The sequence below is a fragment of the Nannospalax galili genome, unplaced genomic scaffold (genome assembly GCF_000622305.1).
Source record: "Nannospalax galili isolate Female #2095 unplaced genomic scaffold, S.galili_v1.0 scaffold1895, whole genome shotgun sequence".
Lineage (NCBI taxonomy): Eukaryota > Metazoa > Chordata > Mammalia > Rodentia > Spalacidae > Nannospalax > Nannospalax galili.
Window position 1 is genome coordinate 559,476 of NW_008336020.1, and position 17,494 is coordinate 576,969.

The window sequence follows — 17,494 nt, forward strand, 5'->3', positions numbered from 1 at the left end:
AAGTTGGCTACTCATAGTCAGTTATGATTGAAAGCCACTTTAAACATTAAGTGCAGAAGAATGGAACGGGATAGAGTCAAGACTGCTTGATGTTTAAATTTCATTGTTAATGCTAACCTTCTCCTGCCTCTTAAGGGTAAAGTTTTTGGTGGGTAAAGTTTTTGTTTTTAAATTGGTACATGCAGTCTTCAGAAAGCTTTTTTCCATCCTGTCCTTATGGAGGGGCCGAAGGTTCAGTTTTCTGGCATCTGTGCATGCAGCACTGCGTCTAACTAGATGCTAGCGTATGTCACCTGCAAAGACAGAATGCAGCCATGCAACACAGCCACATTCTTGTTTCTCTTGGCTTTCTGTTTTTAGTGTGACCCACATACATACTGAATATTGGACTGAAATATAAATTCTTTAAAGAGTTGGAAAAGATGTACATCAGAAGGCTATGTGTGTATATACAGTGTGTCAAAGCCTTTTATTTTTATACTTCAAATGCTCTAAATTAATAAAAACAAACAATTACTATGTCATCTTTACCTTTTATTTTCAAAATGTTTTAGTGAAGTGGCCGCACAGCAGTAGTTAAGAACAGGTGTCATCTAGAACATGCAGACATTTTTGTTGACTTTAACTACTAGAACAGCCTCATTTCAGAATGCAGACACAAAACTAACTTTGGTTATGTCATGACCAAAGAGCTACATATTTTTCTTTAGAGTGCATGTTAGTACAGGAATCCTTGGAAATGCTAAGAATGCACTCCTATTTTGAAACATTTTTTTCTTTTATCACACACATTTTAATATTGAAGACAGTTGATTTCATACTTAAAGGTGTCACTAAAAACCAAGAATCTGGAAATACAATTTTACTCTTCTACATTCCTTTTAAGAATGGCACAGGTAAGGTACAAAGGAGTTTGGAAGCAAATACAGGCAGCACAGATGGGCCCCAGGAGTACATCCAGTTAGTGATTTAACATAAAAATATTTCAGTAATAAAACTTGTCTTCAAGGTAAACTATGTAAAGGAAAGCAGTTTAATATAATATCATGTATTCTATTTGTAATAAGACTTCGGATAGCATGATTTAAACATACTACTTTTAAACAAACACATGGAATATAAAGCAGATTTAGGAAAATAGAATTACATCTTAACAGAGCACTCACAAAGTCAGACATACTTTTCTTTTTTTGTCTTTTTGAGATATGGTCTCTTTGTAGCCCCAGTTGGCCAGGAACTCACTAAGTAGATGAGGCTGGCCTTGAACTCACACACAGAGATCTGCCTGCCCCTGCCTCCCAAGTGCTGGGATCAAAGGGGTACGCCACCACACCCTGCAAAATCAAGCATTCTTAAAAAGCTATTTTGGAATACATTTTTCCCTTTTCTGCTCTTTTAAAATATGATTTATGGAAAAATCAATTCCTTATCAAAACTTTAAATTCTGGCTTATCTTTTTAAAAAAATCAGTCTTTTTTGAATAATTTTCAAGGAATTAGCCACAGAATAATTTATTTTAAAGAATTTAAGTATTCTAGATTGTGTAGGAAACGTTATTGCAATGAATTTTCATTGTGAAGCAGTATAAGATACAAAGTCTGTAGAGCTTTTATGAAATTTCTCTGCTGTCTATCTTATTATTCAACTTATACACTTCATTGCTTCTTAGTATTCTTCTCACAGCATTATGTCAATGGCCCAAACTACATATCAACTTGCCTAAAAATTTCTAAAGCATCAAAATAGGCTTTGCTTTTGAGTAAGCTATCCTACCCCCATTAGATGTATGCCTCGTTTAGCTGGGCATGTCCTCTTCATGGGATTGCAAGAAAAAAAAAATTCTGTTAAGGGGACAACATTTCTCAGGCAATCACCAGTTTGCCTGCAGCCATGCATAGGTGTATTCATAAGCCAGCAACATCACTGCACCACCTAGAAAAAAAAAGACTGGTTTTTACCATAATCTTGTGATGTAGCCCCGCCCCCGCCCCCTGCCCCTTGCATCCCACATCACATGAAGGCTCAGGCAGCCTTATCAGGCAGGGTCTTTTAGAATCATCAGTCTGGAGCTCTGATACATAGATATAAAACTATTGTGGGAAATTCTCAGGGTAAAATCAAGACCATCTTGAGTCTCCAAATACATTTTTCCCCACGAGTTTTTGCAACTTTCATCATTTCTCATCAGATTCTTTTTCAGGCACTTTCAATTTTTAAAATGTAAATAAATATAGACATATTTAGTCATGTAAAGGCATGTGGCTTTTCTGCGAACAAAAACTTTCAGATTCTTTACGTGCGCAAAGCATGTGTCTTTTTCTGCCATAATTAGCATTGTCTAGTTGCATTCAAGAAGGAAATCTCTAAGATGGTGCTTGACAGTTGAATCTGGCTTTCGCTTATGGCTTTTAAACTGGATTGTGTTATAAAAAATAGCTTCTGAGGGGGCTGGAGAGATGGCTCAGCAGTTAAGAGCACTGACTGCTCTTACAGAGGACCCAGGCTCAATTCCCAGCACCCACATGGTGGATAACAACTGTTCATAACTCCAGTTCCAAGGGATCCAACACCCTCTTCTGACCTCTGAGGACACTGAATGACATGGGTGCACTTACACACCTGCAGACAATACACTCATATACATAAAATAAAAGTAATAAAATATTTTTAAAAACCTTCTGAATATTTTTAAACTCTACATTGCAAAACTCAACAAAAGGAGCTGAAAGCTCCTTTACACACACACACACACACACACACACACACAAACACACACGCATACACACACACACACGCACACATACACGCACACACACATATACATATTTGAAGTGGAAAATTCGGTGATAATTTGGTAGTATACTGAGTGAGGTGACCTGGGACCACCATTTGCCTTAGTAGAGAAACACATAACTAGTTGTGAAAGTGATTGATGTATAACACACCAACAGGAATGTGATGCAGGAAAGTAAGGATAGAGGCTGCTCAAGACCTGAACATGCATCATTTTGTGTTCTATGTGATGCAGCAAATGGGATGTGTCCTGTAACTTGTAATGGTCTCTATTTATTCTTTCATGTCTAACTTGTAAAAAATAATCACAAAATCAAAATGTGGACAAATACCCTTAGCAGGACTTAGTGAAAGCCTGGTTTCCTGAGCAGGAGACTGACTTCTCTTGGAAGGAAAAGGAAGTCAGTTTGGATCTTTGCTATTTTGTACACACTGCCATATGATTAAAAAAAATGTACTGGCTGCATATGTTTGTGTAACCATAAACCAAAGATAATTATCTGCCTGTAATTTTCATTTTTAACCCATGATGATACTCTATTAAACTCCTGTCAGCTGATATGGCCCTCCTGGAACTCTGAAAAGCAAACAATGAACAAACAAACAAGATATACTCCAGAGGGTTGTTAATATGCATGTGATTGTTGAATTTACTTTTACTAACTATTCATAATGTAGGTCAAAAAACCTGCAGAAGAGCTTAGTTTTCAGCCTAGGGAGATTTGGAGTTGAAACCACAGACTTAAAGATTTCGTAGGAGGTACCTGATTGCTGGCCACATGCTAAAGCTTTTATAAAAAAAAAAAAAGATGAGGAGGCTGGAGAGATAGTTCAGGGCTTAAGAACACTGACTGCTCTTGCAGAGGACCTGGGTTTGATTTCCAGCACCCACGTGGCGGCTAACAACTCAACAAAACTTTTTGTCTGAAACTCCAGTTTCAGGGGAACTCGAGGCTTTCTGACTCTGTGCCTTTACCCACTGAGCCATCTCACCTGCCTCTTTTTTCTTTTTTTTTTTTTTTTTTTTTTTTTTTTTTTTTTTTTTTTTACTGTTTTCTTATTTCTCCCCTTATTGGTTGGCCTTAATGCAGAAGTCCCACGTTTATCTTCTCTCTTCTTTCCTTTGAAGTTCCTGGGACTTGCACATTTGAAATGAGGTAGAGGCAAGATGCTTGCACGAGGTTACTGGTTCTTCACAGTTTGGTTTAGGCTGGACAATAACTACAACAACCCTTTTCATTGGATTTAACACCACAGAAACTTAGGACCTCTTGGGAAAAAATATTTAAAAACCTAACCAAACACTTGTAAACCTCTAACAAAACTGAGGTTAGATTATTTAAGAGTTTTGGTTCAAGGTTCCGGTCAGTTACCATTTTAGTTACTCTCCCTTGGTGTCATCCTTTTGGTCCCACCTCTCTTAAGAAAACCAGTTTGGGGCTGGTTCTGCGAGTTTCTCTAATAGATGTGCTCTCAGGTTTTCAATTAGTGAAGGAAAAACAGAGATGTACAAAATTCCCAATGCTTTTAATTATTGAATTGGTTTTAACACATAGGCTGATGATTAACAGAAGGCAGGTCTGGATCTCAAAAAACGAAGAAAAACCCATGCTTAAATGCCTACAGAGGTTGGGATAATAGACTGGGAATTGTGGAAGTGTAAACTACTTTCCAGTTTCACGTTACAGACTGCTGTTCTTTATCTAGAGTGGGTAGGTAGAAAGGCCAGTTTACTGGATCTAAATGTAAGCACGCAGACATGTGAATCAGGAGCTGTTGGTGTTTAAATGACAAGAAGAGGAAAGGAGAATGTTCTAGAGAAGATTACCTGCATGTCTACGTAGGCACGATCTGTTTTCTGTTTTTTGTTTCTTTTTAAAGTGTGTGGTCTAGGGCATTCTTTCATACTTATTCACTGGGTGCCTGGTAATCTGGGACTCTTTGCCCAGGAGTCTGCCACATTTATTTTCTTATCTATTTGCACAGAGGCAGCTGACTCCCTGTGGGAAGAGACGGCTGGGTTTTTCTGTGGGCTGCCATCCTCAGATAGGGCCCTGAGCCAGGAGTTTCCACCATCAAAGTGACAGAGGCTGGGTCAGGTGAGTGCCAGCAGCAATAGCCAGACCACTCTCCAAAGTGACCCTGAAGAGATGTGACTTCTGATGTTCATGGAGGCCAGCTGTTCTCCTCTTCTGTTTTGGAAGTGAAGGTGAGGCAGGAGAAAGACTGAACTGGGAGCCCAAGGGAAAGTTCATCAGACTGGTTCCTGGGTGAAAATCCTCCACGTCAACCAGAAGCCACTGTGTATACCTTGGAGCTCACTCAGGCTTCAGTGGCTATGGATCCTTTCCTATTGACTTAAGCTGGACTTTGGCTCCAATCAGCTTCCAGCAAAGCCATAAATAGTATTTATAAACAAAGGAAGAACGTTTCTAATGGATGCTTTCAGTATTGTGAATGCTCACAGGTACCTTATATCCTCAAGCTTTCCCTCTGTCCCACTATGGTAAACTTTTACTGTGTTGCTGATAGACACAGCAACAAAAGAAGAGACACCAGCACAATAAAGAAGGAAGGATAGAAACAGTAATGTCATCATTACCTGGGCCAAGTCTCATAATCTTGGGAAGCAGGCCTTTGTATAAAGCTAAAAACCTGTGACAGAAGAGAGAGAAAGAGCAATATTCTTATTCTGGACATAGAGGCAGTTGGACCTCAGCTTTATGGAGATGCTGGCTCAGTGTTTTTGAAGAAACTACTTGAAATTACACCCATCCCTAACCTGACAGTGTTGGCTTAGTATTCAGTACAGCAAACTGGATGAAGGGAAAGAGTTAATCAACTCTTCATTACGCAGGCTGTACTGGTCTTGTCCAATCAGCAATAAGACTTTCATCAGCAAGATGGTCTTGCTTTCAACACAGCTGTGTATATGGGCAAAATGACTTTTGTAATTGAATTTAAAAGACCACAAACTCAGTCTTCACATTAGGAAATATGATGCAGTTTAGATGAAAATAATAAAGTATCACTTGTTTACTTGAGAATAAGATATTGGTGGGAGGGGGGGTGAAGAGACAGACTAATTAGGACATAGAGAAAAGATCAGAAAAAGGCCAACACTTCAAATTTTTTTAAAATCAAGTTTCTCAAATTCTCATATTTGATTCTTTCAGGAAGATATAAAGACATTTAGATTAGATTCTCAGTCAGAAGACAATTATTCTCCTATTTATCTACCAATAGGACTTGTAACATACAATGGCATATTATGCACACTGACAAGTCAAGCGTTCATCTCAGCATTCTAAGGCAAACATTCATTGTATTGTATGATTGTGCCTCTCTGGCACAATCCTGGTGGTGTAAGAACATTGTGCCAACATCTCATTACTGTGTGGCCATACAAAGTTTGTCATATATTCCACAGAGCTTCTTAGACACAAACCCAGTTTTGGAAGACTTACTGGCTCTCAACAAAACAGACAGACAATATGGTTTTTAACAGTATTTGATCCTTGAATATTTATTAAAGCAAGAATGTGTTACCCTTCTTCCTGATAGATCGTCGCCATTGTTTTAAAACAGGTTCTGTACTTGATCTCTCCAGGAACTGGCTGAGGCCCTTGAATCCTACTTTTGGCAACATCAAAAGGGATGTTAATGACTGAGCCTATTGTCCCGGAGACAAAACCAATCCCAAATTTTCTCCAAAACTCCAGGATTGGATCCTAAAAGAAAAGAAGAATAAAATAATAGAAGGGGGAAGTCGAAGCCCCTAAATTGTTTAAACACTATAAAGCAACATGTATGTTAGCAGAGCATTGCACTCCCGGAACCCTCCTGTTATTCCAGTGGAACACATTAGGATTTCCTAGGCTGGAACTTGTTTTCTTGACAATCCCATTGGCTATGTTTTTACACATGGTCTAAATTGCTGAAGTACACATTTCCTCACACAGGATTTATAAACACAGTTCATAAAGAAAGACTGGTATGGCATATGGGGATGATTTGTATAATTGGGCTTCACAATGTACTTAGTATTACTGTATCAAAACAGGAGAAATCCAAGCACACTATTAGCTAATTGGCCAGAATATTTTACAAATGACAGCAACTTCCACCATGAAGCCTACTAAAACACTCATGTGTGCGGACCCCGAATGCTAAATTAAATCAAGGCTACTCTGGGTCTGCTGCTGTTCCCCTCCAGGTTTTTTGCATTTATTTTCACGTGTAGCTTGATCCACTGTACTGAGAAGTGCTAGCTTCCTGTTATTAACAAACCAACTTGGGACGGCTGCAAAACAGCCTGTGACATTCTGTGCATTATAAACAGTAGTAAGTCACTGGGCTAATTGGCTGAAGAATTTACAACCCATTGTTCTAAATCTTGCTCTTCCATGCCAGAGAAGAAAGAGAGAGAGAGAGAGAGGAGAGAGAGAGAAGAGACACAGAAATAGAGAGGGACAGAGAGAGGACAGACAGAAACAGAGAGAAGGGAATAAAGACAAAAAAGAGAGGAGAAATAGGGTCAGAGAGATAGAGACAGAGAGAGAGAAAAAGAGAGAGAGAGAGAGAGAGAAGGGGGAGGAGAGAGGTATTTCTTCTTTCCATTTGAATTTAGGCCCTTCACATTGGTCTGATTTGATTTTCCAACCTCCCTGCTCTGCTTTCTGACATCAAAGTATTTAATGAGGTCTTATGTGGGAGTCACTTTCCTTCAGTCTATTTTTGTGCCCAGTGAGTTTGTATTATGCTTTGTTATAATGAATTTGCTGGGAAGTTCTTATTAAGTTTGCAGCCTCAGTTCTTGCCCAGAAAGAAGTTGTATCATGTATTATGAGCAGCTAATTCGGACACCGCCCACTTCATCCTTCCTCTGACTTTGATCAATATTTCAGAGGCATCCTCACCAAGAACAATATAGAGTTTTGCAATCTGTTTCATTCTTTTAGCTAGCATAACTGAAGTGTATGTGCCTGTGCATATGCATATCTTGCTTAGGAAAATGAGAGAGAATGAATGAATGATTGAATGAATATATTCTCACATTCATGTCAGCACTACACACTTCTAGCTTCCACGGAAGAAGAAAGCTTTTGGGAGCCTCTGAAATTCTCAGCTAAACTAGGGGTCACCATCACAGAGACTCCTATGAGGTTAAATTTAAAAAGCAAGGGATTTGGTAATAATATTTGGATCTGGGCCATACAGGTGCCGGGAGGTTTAAGGGATTTAAAAACCAACAGGGTGTTTCAACAGGAAAAACAGCGCAGAGTGCAGAATGAGTGAGGTGCGCTGAGACAACTCTCCCTCCCCCATTTTTCTCTTTTACAAGGAGAGAAAACTGCCTTCATGCTGCTGTTCTGTGTTACAGCCCAGGGGCAGAACTGGAGCTCCGGTGGGTGCAAACTGAGCACCTGCTCAAGCTGTTTGACCCTGGACAAGTCACTGAACCCCCCAGTACCCAGTGTGCAGAAGGGAGTTCTTAACACCTGCACTGTCTGTGCACTGTGTTGTCATCCTGAAAAATAGAGGTGATAAGGAGATGCAAGTGTACGATGTGTCTGAGTGGCAGAGAGTGGGTAGTGTTACAGTGATCATATAATGCTATAATGTTTGCTTTATTCTTCTTAACCATAGTGCGTGTGTGAGTGTGTGTATATGTGTGTGTGTGTGTATATGTGTGTGTGAGTGTGTGTATATGTGTGTGTGAGTGTGTATGTGTGTGTATGAGTGTGTGTGTGAGTGCGTATGTGTATGTGTGAGTGTGTATATGTGTGTGTGAGAGAAAGTGTATGTGTGTGTGAGTGTGTGTGAGAAAGTGTGTGTGTGTGTGTGTGTGTGTGTGTGCGCGTGTGTGTGTTCATGCCATGACATGCATGGAGATCAGAGGACAACTTGCGCGAGCTGACTTTCTCCTTCTACCATGTGAGTTCCAGGAATTGAATTCAGGCTGTCAGTCTTGGGCAAGTGCCTTTACCCACTGAACAATCCCGCCAGCCCCAGGAACCATGTTTTCTAAATATACAAAACATGCTGGAGAAGGATGATCTGATGGTGTCCCTGTGACACAGCTGGCCTTCTTCCTAGGAAAGTTGTCTGAAAGTAGTTTTGAAAGGAATGAGGGGCTGGTGACGTGGCTCAATGGGTAGAAGGCCTTTCCCACAGGCTGAAGACCTAAGTTTGATCTCCAGATATCTCACAAGTTTGGGGGAGAGAATTAACACCTGAGAGCTGTCTTCTGATTTCCACTCATGTGCCTACACACACACACACACACACACACACACACACACACACACACACACACAATGTATGCACACACAAGCAAGCATACGCACATAAATTAAAGCAAATACATAAATTGAGAAGCTAGTAGGCCTGGGACAGGCTCCTGGGAAGCAGTGGTTTTGGCTTCTCCATAGGCAAAACAGATGGTCAGTGGCCATCCTTGTGGGTATTCTAGGGAGGAAAATGTTCTTGTGGGGTGGCCAAGAGGGTATCCCTCACCATTTGTTTTCTGAGCCCATGGTCAATCTTTTTCTTTGACTTCACAGCCTGCTTTGTGCCAGAATCCAAGCTGGGACTTGAGGCCCACATCCAAACCTCTCCTCTTGCCTGTACTGTGTTCACTACTCCCCTAGTCGCATGGGAAGCTTATGGATATCCCTGCTAGAATCTTTTCCTTCCTGAGATGCAGTACCATGGAAGTATGTATTATACTTCTCTGTGTTGCACACAGTAGATGTCAAGTAAACATTGGTTGAGCTTATTGATGTCCTCACTTTTTATAAGAATTAACACCTGAGAGCCCAATTAACAATTGGGCTCGATGTTTAATTTTTCTTTCTCAAGGTTCAGTGTCTTTTAACCTGGGCACACATTTATTAGAACTCACATTTCTGTATTTCTTTCAGGCAGAATTAACACAACAGCATACAACTCAATTCACGTGTAGTAAAGCCAGCCTGAAAATATTACTATTCTCTCTCTCTCTCTCTCTCTCTCTCTCTCTCTCTCTCTCTCTCTCTCTCTCTCTCTCTCTCTCTCTCTCTCTCTCTCTCTCTCTCTCCTCTCTCTCCTGAACTTTCCCAAAATAGAGAAGATATATTTATGTGCTTCAAAAAGGATGAGGAGGTGTGGTGAGATGGGCTGGTGGGTAAAAGCATTTACTGCCTTGCCCGTTGACCTGAAATCCGCAGGCCCTACATGGTGGAAGGAGAGAACTGACTCCCTTGGGTTGTGCTCTGACTCCACACACATAAGAAGACATTCATGTGTGTTTGTGCACACACACACTGACTAAATAAATAGCTAACTGTATATATGTCATAAGAAGGATGATGATTGTCGCATGGAATGCAAGGAAAAGGAAGCAGGAGGAAGGAAAGGAAGGGCATGGGAGAGAAAAGCATAATGTGTGTGATCTGCATGGGAAGAGGGGAGCCTCACTTGTGTTTGCTCAGAGAGACTCAAACAGGCCTCCTTGCGTATCATACCCTCCTTCGCATTCTGGTAAGTACCCGGTGGCTAGGGAAAAGCACATCCTTTCAAAGATGCTGTCAGGGTAGCCGAAGGAGGGAGCCCTCTTAGCTGCTGCCTACTTAAGGCTATGGATGGTCCAGAGTCAGATTCCTGGCACAGCACTGCCGAGTTCAGCTCCACTGCTCCACTGGACAACCCTCTTGGGAGCTCAGGACCATAGGAGAGCTGGTGGGAGGGGGTAGGGAAGGAAGATGGTGTGGAAGAGAAAACTCCATCCTTAGCCTTTGAGTGGGGTCATTATTTGTTACCTATTTAGAGACTTTTCTTCCAGGTTCTCAAAGTGGTAGACATCCTTATGAGATGGTCCCCAGGTAGGGAGAGTTTGCATTGTAATTTAGAGTTATCTAACAATCAAAGTAGAGACTTCCTGGGGAGAAGAACCTGTGGGCATTTACATTTTACTGTTATAACCACAACTTAGGAGTTCTTAGTCTAGGAACCTGGGTTAGAGGAAAGTAAACAGCCCAGAAGCTTACTCCACTGAACTGTGGTGAGCTCTGGGAGATGTGGGTGTGGAGGCCCAGCAACCACGCTGAAGCCAAGATGTCCAAAGGTACGGAGAACCTCACTAAGTAGGGCTGGCTTGGCACAGGAGCAGAGTCAGGGTGGGCTAGAGCCTGTACGTAGACCCCCACCACTGATTCTTCAGCTGTATTTGCAAGCCCTCGGGCAGTAGCCAGGTGTGAAGGTAAATCATCTGGAGAAAGAATGGGGTGGGTGCGTAGCCACCTATCTCATGCCTTGTGCTGAGCACTGAAGCGGTGTGTGAGCAGAGTGCAGAGAGAAGCACACGGCATGCTCTCCAGCTTCCATCTCTGAAAAACTTGGTCACTGAGAAATCAGTGAAGACAAGTCATTACTGCAAACACCCTTGCTTTAGCTGAATGGCTAGTTTCTTGGCTTGGGAATCCTATCACCTGGATTGTCATTTTTATTTTTTCCATTAGTTTTTTTAAAAAACTGGACTAAGAAGATGATAAGATACCATGTACCAGGCACTGGGTTAAGCATTTTCTGACTATTAAAGCCTCACATTCCTGAGCAAGTGAGGTTTCCGAGTTTTATGAGAATTTCCTAACTTATAAACTAATACAATTTTGAATGAGCGCAAAGAGTCCCAGGGTCCTACTGAGAAATGAAAAAGTCAAAGTACTGAGAATCCTTGAGACTATCATGACCTAGCCAGGAGAATTAGAAACATGCATGCTTGACTTCCAGGACTATACCCTAGGTCAACATCCGTGGAATCACTTTTCAGTCCAAGAGAAGACTTAATTAGTCTTAATTAGTAGAAAATAAAATTGCAGAATTACAAAACTAGGAATGAACTCAGAATGCCATCTAGTTTCCCAATATACAGGATAGGTCGCACCTACATTATGTAAATACTCATATGATGAAAAATCTATCATTCTTAAAAATATTCAACAAACACCCATAATTTGCCACTAATTAGGAACCAGGAAGCTACACCCTAACTGACATCCCTCCCCTGGCAGCCGGCATCATTTTACTGCAAACTTTTGCTTGTAAAGACAAGTAGCCGTCATTATTCTCCATATAATTCACCAAAATTTTAACAACACGATCGCAATCATCTTTTTTCATTATACTTGAAAAGTTTCTTTACAGTATTCATTCATAAGGAGCATGTATTACTTTTCCTTCTACAGATCTCTTTTTCTAAGTATTTTAAGAATTTTCTCATAAAAGTTGCAGCATAAATAAACTGAACAGAGCTTGCTGAACTCAATACTCCATGTACTAACCTTATTCCGTGATAGCTATAGGAAATACAACATAGATAGGGTACTTTGTTCCGCAGCGCTGGCCATGGAGCCTAAGGGCCTTATGCATGGTAAACAAGAGCTCTACTTCTGAGATGAACCCCCATCCTCAAAGGGGTCTTTTTAATTTCCCTGAAACACTTTAGGGGTTAAAGTTAGCATTCCATTTCACAAATGAGAGTATGGAGACAGAGGGAAAATATGCCCGTCAAAGATTCACTGCTAAATCGTAAGTACCAGAGTTGGGAACTAACACCAGGCAGGCTCTTTTACAAGAATGCATGACTCTTTCTACTACACTTGGAACTTTGTGTGAGCGCGGAGCTGAAGATATGTATTTACAAGCCTCTCTTCAGGGAGATTAATGAGTTTCCTTGACAAAACATCTTTCTATAGAGTCTCCTTGACTTAAAAAACACTAATAAGAATTGATCCCAAACATTGGCAGCTGTGGCATTTTATAACCTATACAAGCTTCACAAAAGGAGCCAAGTCATCAGAAGTGTGATCTGTGACCCAAACAAGTAACAATCAACACATCATATTTGTTGTTAATTTGACCATCTAACGCAAACTATATAGCCAACAGCCAAAGACAGCATCAGCAATTTAACGCAATACCACACGAGGAGTTACTATGTGCAGAGATAAAGTATCTTGATGGAAACAGTCATTCCCTCACCCCTTTTGCCTTCTCTGGCGTGGGCTCTGATGCCCTGCTCAATGACTGGACAGCTGGCTGTTACCCTGATAAACACAACTATTGCCCATCTCACAGGCCTTTGTGATTAGCATCTGGCAGCTTTAAGAAGACATTCCACACAGAGTCCTGCCAGAAGGAGGGGGTTAAGAAGATGGCAGGCACGGAGTGGGGGAGGCAGGGATTTTTTTTTACTAGAGAGGATTGGTATGGTGAGGCAGACAGCAGGAAGTCAGCTGCTCTGCAAAAGGCAAAGTTGAACAGACTACAACCGTATGGCTTTTCAGCGACGGCAACTCAGGACATCGATATAAATACTAAAACCTAGTCTTAGAATCTTTCCACCTTATGTCAGCCCGTCACGTTGTCTCTATTCCTCATGAGTTGAACCTTTTAAGCTCTTTTGGTACCATATCAAGCAAGGGATAGTAGGGGTGCTATGAAGCAGTCCTTCATCTCCTCAAGGCTATAATCAAATGGCATTATAAACATGAGGTTTGTAACCAACTCTGACATGAAGGAACTGCAGAAAAACTACTCTAGTAATAAGATTTTGGAAGTTTCAGATCCTTTTGAATCTCCTTGTACACCTTAATTTCAGAAAATCACTTGAAAAAACATCTCCAATGTTATGCCAATAAGTACGATATGGAACTGATAAAACGTTCGATGGAGGATGGATGGGATTTATCTGGAGAGGTTCTAATTTAGATAAGCATGTGTGTGTGCGTGTGTGTGTGTGTCTGTCTGTCTGTGTGTGTGTGTGTGTATGAGTGTGAAATGTGTGTGTGTGAAATATTTATCCAAATGGCAGTCTGAAGAGGGGCTCAATGAAACTGGGTGAAGGTGGGAAGGATCTACTATGGTATTTGCTGAGGACACAAGGTGAGAAGGGATGCCAGGATGACAGAGGGAGGATTCTGCATTAAAATGACCATTTCAATTGGACTGAACCCACAAAAAATGTAAGCATAGCAAATGTAAGTTTTTTAATTCAGTCAATGTTTCAGATGGAGACTTGAGTTCACATAATCTGAGCTGTATGCCAGCATCTTGATGTAAAGCAGCATAAGTTTTCCCTCTCTGGTCTCAATTTCCTTCCCCAACAAATCCCTCCACAATTTCTCTCTGCATAGTCTTTGGCTCATTAAGAAAGGTATATGGGAGTTGGAGAGATGGCTCAGCAGTTAAGAGCACTGGCTGCTCTTGCAGAGGACCCTGGTTGGGTTCCCAGTACCCTCATGGCAGCTAACAACTGTCCGTAACTCCAGTTCCAAAGGATCCAACACACTCTCCTGACCTCTGAAGGCACTGCATGACATGGGTGCACCCATCTTCTTGCAAGCAATACATTCAGACACATAAAATAAAAATAATTTTTTAAGAAATGGGGTGCTGGGGAGATGGCTCAGCAGTTAAGAGCACTGGCTGCTCTCACAGAGGGTTTGATTCCCAGCACCCACATGGCAGCTAACAACTGTCCACAGCTGCAGTTCCAGGGGATCTGTAACTCCAGTTCCAGGGGATCCGACGCCTTCCTCTGACCTCCATGGGAACTGCACAACACAGATGCACTTACATACATGCAGGCAATATACTCATACACAAAATAAAAATAATAAATAAATGAAAGGTATAATATGTTCCGCTCACAGGAAGGGTTAACATTAGTGTATTCTGAGTTGGTCATCTCAAAACAACAGTGTTTAACTTGGACATTGACAAATTGGTTACCCCTTTTAATGGAAAGAGACAGACCACACAGAGGACCCCACCTTTGGAAGAGTAGAAGAGCTACAATCTGAAGAAAGAAAGATTCAAAGGCTGGTGTTCACACACATTTGGAAAGTTATATAAAACAGTGACTAAGTTCATGGGCTGGACTTCAGACTGCCTGGATTCAGGTCTAATAGGAGATGAAAGAGATGGAAACCAGACTCTATGGAGTCTTCTTCAGAGCCTCTGAAGGGAAGGGGATATGCCATATCACATTCATCTTTGCATATACCAAGTCTGACATATAGGTGTTTAATAAATGCTTTAGTTCTCCTTCCATAAGATGTAATAAACAGAACCACGGGTTAGAAGCAAATTACAGAGGAGGTACACACTGGTTAAGCACCTGAGAGCAACCACAAGGCAAATAATAGCTCAGCATTGCCTTCCCCACAGCTGGCAATGGTGGGCATGGAAATGATGTGGTGTGTTGAAATGGTAGTTACCTCCTGGGAACTGAGCAAGGCACAGCCTGGGCGAGAGTGGCTGCATTTTCTGTTTAGAGAGGAAATTTGCATTTTAGATGTTGTTAGTCTTAATGGGTTCAATTTGGCCAGGAGTAGTTAGGTTTCTTTTCGTTCTTTCTAATCTCGGCTCTGTTTTGTTGTTTTGTTCATAAACTTTGACAAAAGCATTTTTTCCGTGATGTCATGGTATCATGCTGTTTTGTCCTCAGTGGAAATAGCTGCTATTGAAGCTTAATTAAAAAAATACAGTTGTTTCCACTTGACAGCTATCAGAAGAATCTAGTATAGTGTTTGTTTTCTCTTCATGTGAGATAATTTGGGGGAAATGCTAGCTCCTTACTCCACAAAAGGTCACTAAACTAAAATGAGATGGTTTAATTGATAAGCATTCTTTAAGGAATGTGGAGTATTCCCAAGATTCTATGCTTGCAGGGCTCTGACTTTTGGAATGAAATCAAAGTCTTGTTAAAAGCTCCACATCTAAATGTAGCCATTCAGAAAATAGCCATGAAAATTCCTTTTTTCCCCCTAAGCTGTCTGTTCTTTAAAGTATTCTGAAATGTAAAATAATTTTCAAGGCCTTAGCCACTTAGCTCAAATTATAAAATGTACAAAATGTCAAAATGATTTATGATTTAAATGTAGCTGTTATCACTTGATGGTTTCATATATCTTTCACATACAATATGTTATGTGTAATTATCTGTGCCCATACATTTACATGGTTAGATAATACCCTCTGAGAGTTAATTAGTCTTTGGGTAAGTATTTACACTTGGAACCCAGTAGGATTTTTCTGTTTTAGCATGCTCTGTCTGTTCATTGCCTCGATATAAATATTGATTCCAAGAGAAACTAGCAAATCAAAGTCGCAACAAAATTCTAAAGGTGGAAATACCAAGGCAGGGGCACGCTGAGATGCGTTGACAGAGTAGGCAGATGATCAAGTAGAAGCCTTTGAATGAGCTCTTAAGATTCTACTTCTGCGCCTCTGTCCATGCAAATTCCCCATGTGTGCTTCATTCCTCTCAGGCAATAGGTTTGTCCAACATGTCCCCTAGTCAAAGCATTTAGAAGTAAACTATCTTAAACTACATTGGTAAAATGTTCTGGTCCACCTAGGCTCTGCAGGCTCCGCCTCTTCCTCTTCCCTGATTCTCTGTATACCAGCTGCCCTCAATCTTTATCTCCCCCCAGGTCTCTGAGCCTTCTCTTTTAAGACAGTCACATCCTGCTTGCTTTCTCCAGTACACTCCTCCTCATCTTGGCATGGCTAATTCTCACGTAAAGCTCAAATTTGCTTCCAAAATAAGACTTTTCCTACATTCTTACCCTGGCCCACCATGGGTTGAGATTAGGGTCCTTGTCAAATTCTCACAGATATAGCTGTCTACATAGCACTGACCAGAACTGAGAAGAGTCAGTTCCATGTATGATTGGTTTACTGCCTCTCTCCTCCACTAGACTGTAAACCCCACCGAGGCAGGAGCAGTGCTGATGCTTATAAAGAAGATGCCTAGCACATGGATAGTGCCCTAGAATGTGGAATGCACCAAAAGAATAGGTCCACTGAGAATCTAAGCTACTTGTACCTTGTTTTCATCCACTTGGGTGGTGTCTGACTGGAAAATTTTGCCTGAAGTTTATTTAAGAACGTGTTTGAACCCCTGCCTCCTTCCTCTAGGCCTGCCCTCCTCCCTCTTCCCCCAACACATATACTCCAGGGAGTCTGTGAAAACTGCCAGTGAAAGATACTCTTTTACCACAGAATCTTGTCACATATCCTGGAATTTTATAGAAAATATGTACTTGTAGTTTTCCCCCAGTGGTTATTAGAAAGGAGGGCTGTTCTTAATGAAACGTTAATGCTCTGTCCTTCACATTACTGCCTGATTGGTAAGACTAATGATTAAGTAAGGCAGAATCAGAAAAACAAATTCTCATACATCAAACTCTACCATGATCGAATTCTATTGAGACTCTTCTTTTCAAAATATAGACAGCTTAGTCTAAGCTCTCTACTTGGACACAAATGTTCATGTTTTGTTCAGCTTAGTGCACACCGCAGGGGAAGAAGTGGCTATCAACCATGAAGCTTGTTAGCTCATTTCTTCTGATGAACTGATGTATGTCTGGCATCACCTTTAGACTTTATACAGGACTTACGAAACAAAGAAGATATTAAAAATAAGAGAAGAACATTTGCATATCTGGAAGCCAATTTTCTAGACTACTTACTACCTTGGAAGAAAACAAAATTTGCTTGACTTGGTGCTATGTCTACTAAAGTGACTACAGGGACAGGTCTAAATGGTTTATTCAGTAAGAAAGATTGAATATGTGAAAAATTGTTCTCTCAAACCCACACATGTAATTTATATAATGCAGAATTCTACACAAAAACTCTATTGTTTTTG

General features: G+C 40.8%; 1 protein-coding gene across 4 annotated transcripts in view; it reads right to left on the reverse strand.

Annotated features, from left to right (window-relative positions):
* Positions 1–521: 521 nt before the first annotated feature.
* Positions 522–17,494, reverse strand: part of Slc25a21 (solute carrier family 25 member 21) — a 221,830-nt gene continuing 204,857 nt past the window's right edge. For all 4 annotated transcript variants that reach the window (XM_008830823.3, XM_008830827.3, XM_008830824.3 and 1 more), the window contains 3 exons: positions 6,343–6,524; positions 5,396–5,448; positions 522–1,932 (listed from right to left, as the gene is read on the reverse strand). In XM_008830823.3, coding sequence (XP_008829045.1) covers positions 1,871–1,932; positions 5,396–5,448; positions 6,343–6,524 — 297 coding nt within the window. In that variant the 3' untranslated portion in view covers positions 522–1,870. The remainder of the gene's footprint in view (positions 1,933–5,395; positions 5,449–6,342; positions 6,525–17,494) is intronic.